A 12,888-nucleotide genomic window follows, 5' to 3' on the forward strand; every position below is an offset into this window, starting at 1 on the left:
CCTTCACACTTACACATATGGAGAGACTGGGTTAGACCGGTTTAGACCAGTTTAGACCAGTCTAGTCCTTCACACTTACACATATGGAGAGACCAGTTTAGACCAGTTTAGACCAGTCTAGACCTTCACACTTATACATATGGAGAGACCAGTTTAGACCGGTTTAGACCTTCACACTTACACATATGGAGAGACCGGTTTAGACCGGTTTAGACCAGTCTAGACCTTCACACTTATACGTATGGAGAGACCAGTTTAGACCAGTTTAGACCTTCACACTTACACATATGGAGAGACCGGTTTAGACCGGCTTAGACCAGTCTAGACCTTCACACTTACACATATGGAGAGACCAGTTTAGACCAGTTTAGACCAGTTTAGACCAGTTTAGACCAGTCTAGACCTTCACACTTACACATATGGAGAGACCGGTTTAGACCGGTTTAGACCAGTCTAGACCAGTCTAGACCAGTCTAGACCTTCACACTTACACATATGGAGAGACTGGGTTAGACCGGTTTAGACCAGTTTAGACCAGTCTAGTCCTTCACACTTACACATATGGAGAGACCAGTTTAGACCAGTTTAGACCAGTCTAGACCTTCACACTTATACATATGGAGAGACCAGTTTAGACCAGTTTAGACCAGTCTAGACCTTCACACTTATACATATGGAGAGACCGGTTTAGACCGGTTTAGACCAGTCTAGACCTTCACACTTACATATATGGAGAGTCCAGTTTAGACCAGTTTAGACCAGTCTAGCCCTTCACACTTACACATATGGAGAGACCAGTTTAGACCAGTTTAGACCAGTTTAGACGTTCACACTCACACATATGGGGACACCAGTTTAGACCAGTTTAGACATTCACACTGACACATATGGAGAGACCAGTTTAGACGTTCACACTTACACCTGAGATAGGACACCGGTTTAGACCAGTTTAGACCAGTTTGCAACTGTAATACTCTCAGATCATTTGAGCGCTTTGAGGGGTGTTGTTGAGGGCGTGATAAGGGCGTTGTTAAGGGCGTTGTTGAGGGCGTTGTTAAGGGCGTTGTTGAGGGCGTTGTTAAGGGCGTTGTTAAGGGCGTTGTTGAGGGCGTTGTTAAGGGCGTTGTTAAGGGCGTTGTTAAGGGCGTTGTTGAGGGCGTGATAAGGGCGTTGTTAAGGGCGTTGTTAAGGGCGTTGTTGAGTACCTTTGGCATGTCCTCCAGCGGGGGGATGCACAGGGTCTCCAGGGGGAAGTCCAAGGGGTAGATCATGACGGTTCCGGTCCTCAGGCCGCAGAACAGCAGCTTCTTCTGCTGCGCCAGCTCCAGACACAGGACCTCCGCAGACGTGTCCATGGCGTCCGCACACGTGCCTGCGGGAACACACACCCCACTGGTGAAGCACGCCGGAACACACACCACACTGGTCAAGCCTGAGGGAACACACACCCCACTGGTGAAGCCTGAGGGAACACACACCCCACTGGTGAAGCCTGAGGGACACACACCCCACTGGTGAAGCCTGAGGGACACACACCCCACTGGTGAAGCCTGAGGGAACACACACCCCACTGGTCAAGCCTGAGGGACACACACCCCACTGGTGAAGCCTGAGGGAACACACACCCCACTGGTCAAGCCTGAGGGACACACACCCCACTGGTCAAGCCTGAGGGACACACACCCCACTGGTGAAGCCTGAGGGAACACACACCCCACTGGTGAAGCACACCGGAACACACACCCCACTGGTCAAGCACGCCGGAACACACACCCCACTGGTCAAGCACGCCGGAACACACACCCCACTGGTCAAGCACGCCGGAACACACACCCCACTGGTCAAGCACGCCGGAACACACACCCCACTGGTCAAGCACGCCAGAACACACACCCCACTGGTGAAGCACACCGGAACACACACCCCACTGGTCAAGCACGCCGGAACACACACCCCACTGCTCAAGCACGCCGGAACACACACCCCACTGGTCAAGCCTGAGGGAACACACACCCCACTGGTGAAGCACGCCAGAATACACACTCCACTGGTCAAGCACGCCGGAACACACACCCCACTGGTCAAGCCTGAGGGAACACACACCCCACTGGTGAAGCACGCCAGAACACACACCCCACTGGTCAAGCACGCCGGAACACACACCCCACTGGTCAAGCCTGAGGGAACACACACACCACTGCTCAAGCACACTTGTGTTGGTATTCTCATCACTGGTCAAGAAGAGGAGGAGCCTACTGAGTTGCTAGGCTACCAGTAGAGGTGCAGAAAGCCTCCTGTAAGAAGAGGAGGAGCCTACTGAGTTGCTAGGCTACCAGTAGAGGTAAGAAGAGGAGGAGCCTACTGAGTTGCTAGGATACCAGTAGAGGTGCAGAAAGCCTCCTGTGTCGTGTGTGCCTATTGAGGTGTCCGCGACCATGGCAACCGACAGGGACAACAAGTAGGTGGACATTCCCAGCTGCACTCCCCCTCTGGACAATTGCATTACCCTGTCCCTCACACACACACACACACACACACACACACACACACAAGCATTACCCTATCCCTCACACACACACACACACACACACACAAGCATTACCCTATCCCAGCCATAGTGTCTATTTACTTGCAAGTGTACTGCATTACCCTATCCCAGCCATAGTGTCTATTTACTTGCAAGTGTACTGCATTACCCTATCCCAGCCATAGTGTCTATTTACTTGCAAATGTACTGCATTACCCTATCCCAGCCATAGTGTCTACTTACTTGCAAGTGTACTGCATTACCCTGTCCCAGCCATAGTGTCTACTTACTTGCAAGTGTACTGCATTACCCTATCCCAGCCATAGTGTCTATTTACTTGCAAGTGTACTGCATTACCCTATCCCAGCCATAGTGTCTATCTACTTGCACATGTACTGTATTTATTCTTATACATACTGTAGCCTCATACTACTGCCCTATATTCTATTCTTACTGGTCTGTTTTTATTCTTTTATGTTTTATTTGTTTGAGTATTATATTGTGCTTGGAGAGCAAAGATTAACCGGAGTCAAATTCCTTGTTTGTTTACGCTAACCTGGCCAATAAAGCCCATTCTGATTCTGAGCAGCTTGAAAAGGGTCGCTGTTCTAGACCCAAGAGACTACATGACTCAAATGGAACAGTGGTCAGGTGTAGAGGGATAGTGTGACATACAGCAGTGGTCAGGTGTAGAGGGACAGTGTGAGTGGTCAGGTGTAGAGGGCTAATGTGAGTGGTCAGGTGTAGAGGGACAGTGTGAGTGGTCAGGTGTAGAGGGATAATGTGAGTGGTCAGGTGTAGAGGAATAGTGTGACATACAGCAGTGGTCAGGTGTAGAGGGCTAATGTGAGTGGTCAGGTGTAGAGGGATAATGTGACATACATCAGTGGTCAGGTGTAGAGGGATAATGTGACATACAGCAGTGGTCAGGTGTAGAGGGATAATGTGAGTGGTCAGGTGTAGAGGGATAATGTGACATACAGCAGTGGTCAGGTGTAGAGGGATAGTGTGACATACAGCAGTGGTCAGGTGTAGAGGGATAATGTGACATACAGCAGTGGTCAGGTGTAGAGGGATAGTGTGAGTGGGTCAGGTGTAGAGGGATAGTGTGACATACAGCAGTGGTCAGGTGTAGAGGGATAGTGTGACATACAGCAGTGGTCAGGTGTAGAGGGATAGTGTGAGTGGGTCAGGTGTAGAGGGCTAGTGTGACATACAGCAGTGGTCAGGTGTAGAGGGCTAATGTGAGTGGTCAGGTGTAGAGGGCTAATGTCAGTGGTCAGGTGTAGAGGGATTATGTGAGTGGTCAGGTGTAGAGGGATAGTGTGACATACAGCAGTGGTCAGGTGTAGAGGGATAGTGTGAGTGGTCAGGTGTAGAGGGCTAATGTGAGTGGTCAGGTGTAGAGGAATAGTGTGACATACAGCAGTGGTCAGGTGTAGAGGGATAGTGTGAGTGGGTCAGGTGTAGAGAGATAGTGTGAGTGGGTCAGGTGTAGAGGGCTAATGTGACATACAGCAGTGGTCAGGTGTAGAGGGCTAATGTGAGTGGTCAGGTGTAGAGGGCTAGTGTGAGTGGTCAGGTGTAGAGGGCTAATGTGAGTGGTCAGGTGTAGAGGGCTAGTGTGAGTGGTCAGGTGTAGAGGGATAGTGTGACATACAGTCATACAGTGGTCAGGTGTAGAGGGCTGCAGTGCCGTTCTCATACTTGTGATGTCACCTGTTGTACAGTCCCATGAGAAGACCTCTTTGCGGTTGCCGTGCTTCACAAAATACGCCGTCTGTCCGTCTTTGGACAGCGTCACCAGGGAGCAGTTAGCGGGAACGGAGCTCTTGGCTTTGTGCTTGGGGTCAGAGTTCAACTGCCACACCTTCAGCTGACCAGAGCAGGCCGAGGCTGACACGACCGTCTCCCCGAAGACAGCTAGCGACGTCACACTGGATCCCACGCCATGGAATGTGTCCAGGAGTTTTCCGGAAGACAGACACCACACCTGCACAATGAGAACCACAAAGAACCAATAACCTCCGATAAGTTAGCACAAAACACCCTCCGATAAATTAGCACAAAACACCCTCTGACAAGTTAGCACGAAATACCCTCCGATAAGTACAAAACACCCTCTGATAAGTTAGCACAAATCACCCTCCAATAAGTTAGCACAAAACAGCCTCTGATAATTTAGCAAAAAACACCCTCCGATAAGTTAGCACAAAACACCCGGTCAGTCACAATGGATTCAAACCACAGCACCTAAAGAAAACAACCATAGAACTACTACAAACGTAGTCCCATGTTACTGGTTTACTGGTTTAATGCCATAACACAATTATAAATAAACTGTCATTACACTCATCCTTAGACTTAGATGTTTCTAGATTTCATGTTGTGATGTTATGTACAGGTAGCTATTACAGGTTATGATGTTATGTACAGGTAGCTATCTTATGTTGTGATGTTATGTACAGGTAGCTATTACAGGTTATGATGTTATGTACAGGTAGCTATCTTATGTTGTGATGTTATGTACAGGTAGCTATTACAGGTTATGATGTTATGTACAGGTAGCTATCTTATGTTGTGATGTTATGTACAGGTAGCTATTACAGGTTATGATGTTATGTACAGGTAGCTATCTTATGTTGTGATGTTATGTACAGGTAGCTATTACAGGTTATGATGTTATGTACAGGTAGCTATTACAGGTTATGATGTTATGTACAGGTAGCTATTACAGGTTATGATGTTATGTACAGGTAGCTATCTCATGTTATGATGTTCATGTACAGGTAGCTATCTCATGTTGTGATGTTATGTACATGTAGCTATCTTATGTTGTGATGTTATGTACAGGTAGCTATTACAGGTTATGATGTTATGTACAGGTAGCTATTACAGGTTATGATGTTATGTACAGGTAGCTATCTTGTGATGAGCTGTGGTCACAACACCAACTGACAACTCAGCTGTGTTTCCTGCCATTGCGAGTGTCACTTTGGTTAAAAGCGTCTGCTCAACATCAGTGAACTTTAACTTTAGAGTGGCCGCCATGTGTGTCCAGGCCAGAGTCTATGGCTCTGTTCTAAATGGAAAAAACTGCTGCCCTCTAAGATATCTAACTAGGGAGCGAGGCGGTAAGTGTGCTTCGAAACATTTGTGCTGCCTTCTAAGATATCACAATTTTGAAGGCAGCATCGATGTACACTTCAAGCTGCCTCCTACCCATAATCCTTTGTGGCAACGTCTGAAACTGTGAAAATTAAATAAAGATGGCTGCTGACATCAGTAATGGCTGCTGAATCTGTTGAAATGTAATTTGTGTGACATTATTTTGCTTAGATTTGTACAGTTGATATTAGAAATAAACTACTATCTGATTATATCATTGCTCTACCCATGAATTACGTCTGGTCTGATATATATCATTAGCCTGCTAGCTTAAGTAAGCTAATTTAGTTTAACGTAAGGCTGTTACTAACATCATACCGTTAGCCACAGATTCTAGAGTGCTACGCTCATTTTTAAAAGATGCATTTAATCTAAAGTCATGTCTAGTGAGAGAGCTCTCTTTTTAGGGAGGGAGGGAGCAGACAGCTGTCTTCTGCTTCGAATATAGTCCATGTGTGTGAAGGCCTAAGTGTGTGTGTGTGTGTCCAGCTCCTGAGTCCATGTGTGTGCAGGCCTGAGTCCATGTGTGTGTGTGCAGGCCTGAGTCCATGTGTGTGTGTCCAGCTCCTGGGTTCATGTGTGTGCAGGCCTAAGTGTGTGTGTGTGCAGGCCTGAGTCCGTGTGTGTGCAGGCCTGAGTGTGTGTGTGTGTGTCCAGCTCCTGAGTGTGTGTGTGTGCAGGCCTGAGTGTGTGTGTGTGTCCTGAGTCCTCACCCTGATGAGCTGGTCCTCCGCTCCGCTGACCACCACCCCGGCCTGACTGGACGCCGCTGCCGTCAGCACTGTGGCATCATGGGATAGCTCGCAGTGCCGCTGCAGCGAACCACACGGCTGAAGATGCAGCAGCACCAGCACCCGCTCACATCCTGTGCACACAACAGGACAACACAGAGTTAATCACCAGCACCCGCTCACATCCTGTGCACACAACAGGACAACACAGAGTTAATCACCAGCACCCGCTCACATCCTGTGGACACAACAGGACAACACAGAGTTAATCACCAGCACCCGCTCACATCCTGTGCACACAACAGGACAACACAGAGTTAATCACCAGCACCCGCCCACATCCTGTGGGACAACAGGACAACACAGAGTTAATCACCAGCACCCGCCCACATCCTGTGCACACAACAGGACAACACAGAGTTAATCACCAGCACCCGCTCACATCCTGTGCACACAACAGGACAACACAGAGTTAATCACCAGCACCCGCTCACATCCTGTGGGACAACACAGAGTTAATCACCAGCACCCGCTCACATCCTGTGCACACAACAGGACAACACAGAGTTAATCACCAGCACCCGCTCACATCCTGTGGACACAACAGGACAACGCAGAGTTAATCACCAGCACCCGCTCACATCCTGTGGACACAACACAGAGTTAATCACCAGCACCCGCTCACATCCTGTGCACACAACAGGACAACACAGAGTTAATCACCAGCACCAGCTCACATCCTGTGGACACAACAGGACAACACAGAGTTAATCACCAGCACCCGCCCACATCCTGTGGACACAACAGGACAACACAGAGTTAATCACCAGCACCAGCTCACATCCTGTGGACACAACAGGACAACGCAGAGTTAATCACCAGCACCCCCCCACATCCTGTGGACACAACACCACCACCACCAGAGTTAATCATGGAGGAGACACCACCACCAGAGTTAATCATGGAGGAGACACCACCACCACCACCACCACCACCAGAGTTAATCATGGAGGTATGAACCTGCTAAGAGCGTCCTCTCATCCTCGGACACAGAGAGGAATGAGGCCGACACGGGGAGGTCAGTGATGTCACGTCTGCCGCTGATACAGACCTGATACAGACAACCACAGACATACAGACCTGATACAGACAACCACAGACATACAGACCTGATACAGACAACCACAGACATACAGACCTGATACAGACATACAGAGAGATAATACAGACCTGATACAGATAACCACAGACATACAGACCTGATACAGACATACAGAGAGATAATACAGACCTGATACAGATAACCACAGACATACAGACCTGATACAGACAACCACAGACATACAGACCTGATACAGACAACCACAGACATACAGACCTGATACAGACAACCACAGACATACAGAGAGAGATGATACAGACCTCCAACCACAGAGAGATGGAGAGAGATGTCACAGAGAGATGGAGAGATATGGAGATATGGAGGGAGATGGAGAGAGATGGAGGAGGAGAGATGTCACAGAGAGATGGAGAGATATGGAGATATGGAGGGAGATGGAGAGAGATGGAGGAGGAGAGATGTCACAGAGAGATGGAGAGATATGGAGATATGGAGGGAGATGGAGAGAGATGGAGGAAGAGAGATGTCACAGAGAGATGGAGAGATATGGAGATATGGAGGTTAGGGAGAGATGTTAGGGAGAGATGGAGAGAGATGGAGAGAGATAGAGGGAGATAGAGAGATGGAGATGGAGAGAGAGGTTAGGGAGAGATGGAGATGGAGAGAGATAGAGGGAGAGGTTAGGGAGAGATGTTAGGGAGAGATGGAGAGAGATGGAGGGAGATGGAGAGAGAGGTTAGGGAGAGATGGAGAGAGAGATTAGGGAGAGATGGAGAGAGAGGTTAGGGAGAGATGTTAGGGAGAGATGGAGAGAGATGGAGAGAGAGGTTAGGGAGAGATGGAGAGAGATAGAGGGAGAGGTTAGGGAGAGATGGAGAGAGATGGAGAGAGATGTTAGGGAGAGATGGAGAGAGATGGAGAGAGAGGTTAGGGAGAGATGGAGATGTTGCCCTTTAGCAGTTTAGGAGTCCTGAGCCATTGCTTCAGACTACTAATATTTCCCCCAAAAAGATTCTATAGTTTTTTTTTATCTCATCCAGTGCATTGTTTGACCATCAACTAAGTTATTGTCTTTGGCACCATTGCATCATAATCATCATAGCGGAGACTAAGTAATTGCCTTTGCTTCCACACAGTATCATAGCTGATAGTATCTGATAGTATAGCTGATAGTATCTGATAGTATAGCTGATAGTATTGTTGCTTCCACACAGTATCCTAGCTGATAGTAGCTGATAGTATCTGATAGTATAGCTGATAGTATTGTTGCTTCCACACAGTATCATAGCTGATAGTATCAGATAGTATAGCTGATAGTATCTGATAGTATAGCTGATAGTATTGTTGCTTCCACACAGTATCATAGCTGATAGTATCTGATAGTATAGCTGATAGTATCTGATAGTATAGCTGATAGTATTGTTGCTTCCACACAGTATCATAGCTGATAGTATCTGATAGTATAGCTGATAGTATCTGATAGTATAGCTGATAGTATCTGATAGTATAGCTGATAGTATTGTTGCTTCCACACAGTATCATAGCTGATAGTATCTGATAGTATAGCTGATAGTATCTGATAGTATAGCTGATAGTATTGTTGCTTCCACACAGTATCATAGCTGATAGTATCTGATAGTATAGCTGATAGTATCTGATAGTATAGCTGATAGTATCGTTGCTTCCACACAGTATCATAGCTGATAGTATCGTTGCTTCCACACAGTATCATAGCTGATAGTATCGTTGCTTCCACACAGTATCATAGCTGATAGTATCGTTGCTTCCACACAGTATCATAGTGCAGCTACCTGGTGGATGAGTTGTGTGTGCATAATAACATAATGTGATGTACATGTTTATCGGCGCCACCTGGTGGATGAGTTGTGTGTGCATAATAACATGATGTGATGTACATGTTTATCGGCGCCACCTGGTGGATGAGTTGTGTGTGTACACACCTGGTGGATGAGTCGTCCTCTGCAGGCCAGCAGCAGTGTGTCATGTCTGGGCAGGTGCAGCGCACAGGTGAAGGTGGGCACGCGTTTTGGCCTGTGTGTGTGTATGGGGCTGAGAGTGTGTGTGGGGCTAAATGTGTGTGTGGGGCTGAGAGTGTGTGTGGGATTGAGTGTGTGTGTGGGATCGAGTGTGTGTGTGGGATTGACTGTATGTATGGGATCGAGTGTGTGTGTGGGTTCGAGTGTGTGTGTGGATGTGAGTGTATGTGTGGGATCAAGTGTGTGTGTGGGTGTGAGTGTGTGTGTGGGTGTGAGTGTATGTGTGGGATCGAGTGTGTGTGTGTGTGTGGGTGTGGGTGTATGTGTGGGATCAAGTGTGAGTGTGTGTGTGAGTGTGAGTGTATGTGTGGGATCAAGTGTGTGTGTGAGTGTGTGTGTGGGTGTGGATGTGAGTGTATGTGTGGGATCAAGTGTGTGTGTGTGTGTGTTGAGGCGCGTCCGCATGCTCTCCAGTCCCGTGGAGGCCTTGTAGAAGGTGAGCAGGTCTCCGTCTGACAGCACGCACACACACCCACTCAGCGTCCCCAACATGGCCGCCGGCCCGGGGCTCACCTCGTACAACGCCTCACCTGTGCCCAGGTGCCACGCCCTCACACACTACGGACCAGAGAGGACACACACACTCAGATAATAATAACACACTCCAGAGAGTACACACACACTCAGATAATAATAACACACTCCAGAGAGCACACACACACTCAGATAATAATAACACACTCCAGAGCACACACACACTCAGATAATAATAACACACTACAGACCAGAGAGAACACACACACACTCAGAAATAACACACTCCAGAGAGCACACACACACTCAGATAATAATAACACACTACGGACCAGAGAGCACACACACACTCAGAAATAACACACTCCAGAGAGGACACACACACACTCAGAAATAACACACTCCAGAGAGTACACACACACTCAGAAATAACACACTCCAGAGAGGACACACACACTCAGAAATAACACACTCCAGAGAGGACACACACACTCAGAAATAACACACTCCAGAGCACACACACTCAGAAATAACACACTCCAGAGCACACACACACTCAGAAATAACACACTCCAGAGAGGACAGCACACACTCAGAAATAACACACTCCAGAGAGGACACACACACACACACACTCAGAAATAACACACTCCAGAGAGCACACACACACTCAGATAATAATAACACACTCCAGAGAGCACACACACATACACACACTCAGAAATAACACACTATGGACCAGAGAGCACACACACACTCAGAAATAACACACTCCAGAGAGCACACACACACACACACACACACACACTCAGATAATAATAACACACTCCAGAGAGCACACACACACTCAGATAATAATAACACACTCCAGAGAGGACACACACACTCAGAAATAACACACTCCAGAGAGGACACACACACACACTCAGAAATAACACACACTCTGTTCCTTCAAACCCATCCTCCTTTCTCAACATTTAAAAAAAGCATTCCCATGGATTATTTAGCTAGCTAACAGTAAGAACCAAGGTGTTGGTTTGTATTGATAATGACTTGCATAAACATGATTGCCAAACAGCCCTCTCAATGAGGGACATGATGGCCGAACAGCCCTCTCAATGAGGGACATGATAAGTGAAGGGATTTTGCATGGAGGACGGCACATCTTCAGTAAACGTGAGCTCTTTAAAGGGCGGGTCACACCAACCCAATAATCGGTCGTCGGACGTCATCGGGCAGTTGGATACGGTCAGAGACTCGAGTCTGTTTTAGTATCCCGCACTGTTGACAGTCGGCGTCGGTGTTAATTTTGGCCAACTTGATGTAGAGTCGGCCAGTGGCCATCGGGCTCAATGACCAATCTGGTGAACACCACGGCAATAGAGCATTGTGGGTAATGGAATCCTACTTGTCTAGGTGCCTGTGTGAACACCACGGCAATAGAGCATTGTGGGTAATGGAGTCCTACATGTAGAGCATTGTGGGTAATGGAGTCCTACCTGTCTAGGTGCCTGTGTGAACACCACGGCAATAGAGCATTGTGGGTAATGGAGTCCTACATGTAGAGCATTGTGGGTAATGGAGTCCTACCTGTCTAGGTGCCTGTGTGAACACCACAGCAATAGAGCATTGTGGGTAATGGAGTCCTACCTGTCTAGGTGCCTGTGTGAACACCACAGCAATAGAGCATTGTGGGTAATGGAGTCCTACCTGTCTAGGTGCCTGTGTGAACACCACAGCAATAGAGCATTGTGGGTAATGGAGTCCTACATGTAGAGCATTGTGGGTAATGGAGTCCTACCTGTCTAGGTGCCTGTGTGAACACCACAGCAATAGAGCATTGTGGGTAATGGAGTCCTACCTGTCTAGGTGCCTGTGTGAACACCACGGCAATAGAGCATTGTGGGTAATGGAGTCCTACATGTAGAGCATTGTGGGTAATGGAGTCCTACATGTAGAGCATTGTGGGTAATGGAGTCCTACATGTAGAGCATTGTGGGTAATGGACTCCTACCTGTCTAGGTGCCTGTGTGAACACCACGGCAATAGAGCATTGTGGGTAATGTAGTCTTACATGTAGAGCATTGTGGGTAATGGAGTCCTACCTGTCCTGGTGCCTGTGTGAACACCACGGCGCTCTCCTCCACCACACAGCAGAGGGCGCTGTACTGTGTCTCTGTGTCCCGTGTGTGTGTGTCGTGTGTGTGTGTGTTGACGGCGTCCTGGATGCAGTAGGTGTGTGTTCCCGTGATGAGACTCCAGCGCTTCAGAGCCCCGTCGCCTCCACAGGACACACAGCTGCTGTCCTCACACACCACCCTCACCGCCAGCACTGGACCTGCAGAACACACACACACACACACACGCGCACACACACACATGCACACGCACACAGACACATAAACACACAAAAACATACACACACACGCACACACACACACACACACACACACATTCAAATTCAGATTCAGATTCAGAAAACTTTATTAATCCCCAAGGGGCAATTCAGTTTACAGCCAACCCATCCATTAGGGGTTAAAAGTTTGAAAGTGCATTGGCATTCACTAGAATGTATGCAATGTTAAAAATAATAATAACACACAGGCACGCATGCGCATGCACACACACACAAAGACAAAGGAACAAAAGTCTTGTCAACTGTTTGAAGTAAACTATAGTGAAATGTCATTTTGGACATTTGATGAGATGGATGAGGTTCTTCTGCTCTGGAGTCTAAGACGTCACTCACACTCACCTGTGTGTGTGTGTGTGTGTGTGTGTGTGATCTGGAGGTGAGCTCACCTGTGTGTG

The 12,888-nt window shown here is 47.9% G+C and overlaps 1 protein-coding gene and 1 long non-coding RNA gene across 2 annotated transcripts in view; both read right to left on the reverse strand.

The window, feature by feature from the left end:
- nwd1 (NACHT and WD repeat domain containing 1) overlaps positions 1 to 12,888 on the reverse strand; it is a 32,229-nt gene that overhangs the window by 5,753 nt on the left and 13,588 nt on the right. Inside the window, exons 13-24 of the mRNA XM_062556400.1 lie at positions 12,294 to 12,415; positions 10,011 to 10,161; positions 7,254 to 7,270; positions 7,164 to 7,166; positions 7,068 to 7,070; positions 6,964 to 6,966; positions 6,869 to 6,871; positions 6,766 to 6,768; positions 6,658 to 6,664; positions 6,409 to 6,560; positions 4,235 to 4,520; positions 1,206 to 1,372 (exon numbers count right to left, since the gene is read on the reverse strand). Coding sequence (XP_062412384.1) covers positions 1,206 to 1,372; positions 4,235 to 4,520; positions 6,409 to 6,560; positions 6,658 to 6,664; positions 6,766 to 6,768; positions 6,869 to 6,871; positions 6,964 to 6,966; positions 7,068 to 7,070; positions 7,164 to 7,166; positions 7,254 to 7,270; positions 10,011 to 10,161; positions 12,294 to 12,415 — 917 coding nt within the window. The remainder of the gene's footprint in view (positions 1 to 1,205; positions 1,373 to 4,234; positions 4,521 to 6,408; positions 6,561 to 6,657; positions 6,665 to 6,765; positions 6,769 to 6,868; positions 6,872 to 6,963; positions 6,967 to 7,067; positions 7,071 to 7,163; positions 7,167 to 7,253; positions 7,271 to 10,010; positions 10,162 to 12,293; positions 12,416 to 12,888) is intronic.
- On the reverse strand, positions 4,258 to 9,731 carry LOC134102324 (uncharacterized). Its single transcript, XR_009941508.1, has 3 exons — positions 9,508 to 9,731; positions 6,409 to 6,560; positions 4,258 to 4,520 (listed from the first exon to the last, which is right to left on the reverse strand). It is a non-coding gene; the product is annotated as an uncharacterized LOC134102324 (long non-coding RNA).

This window comes from Sardina pilchardus, chromosome 15, assembly GCF_963854185.1.
Source record: "Sardina pilchardus chromosome 15, fSarPil1.1, whole genome shotgun sequence".
In the NCBI taxonomy this organism is placed as follows: Eukaryota; Metazoa; Chordata; class Actinopteri; order Clupeiformes; family Clupeidae; genus Sardina; species Sardina pilchardus.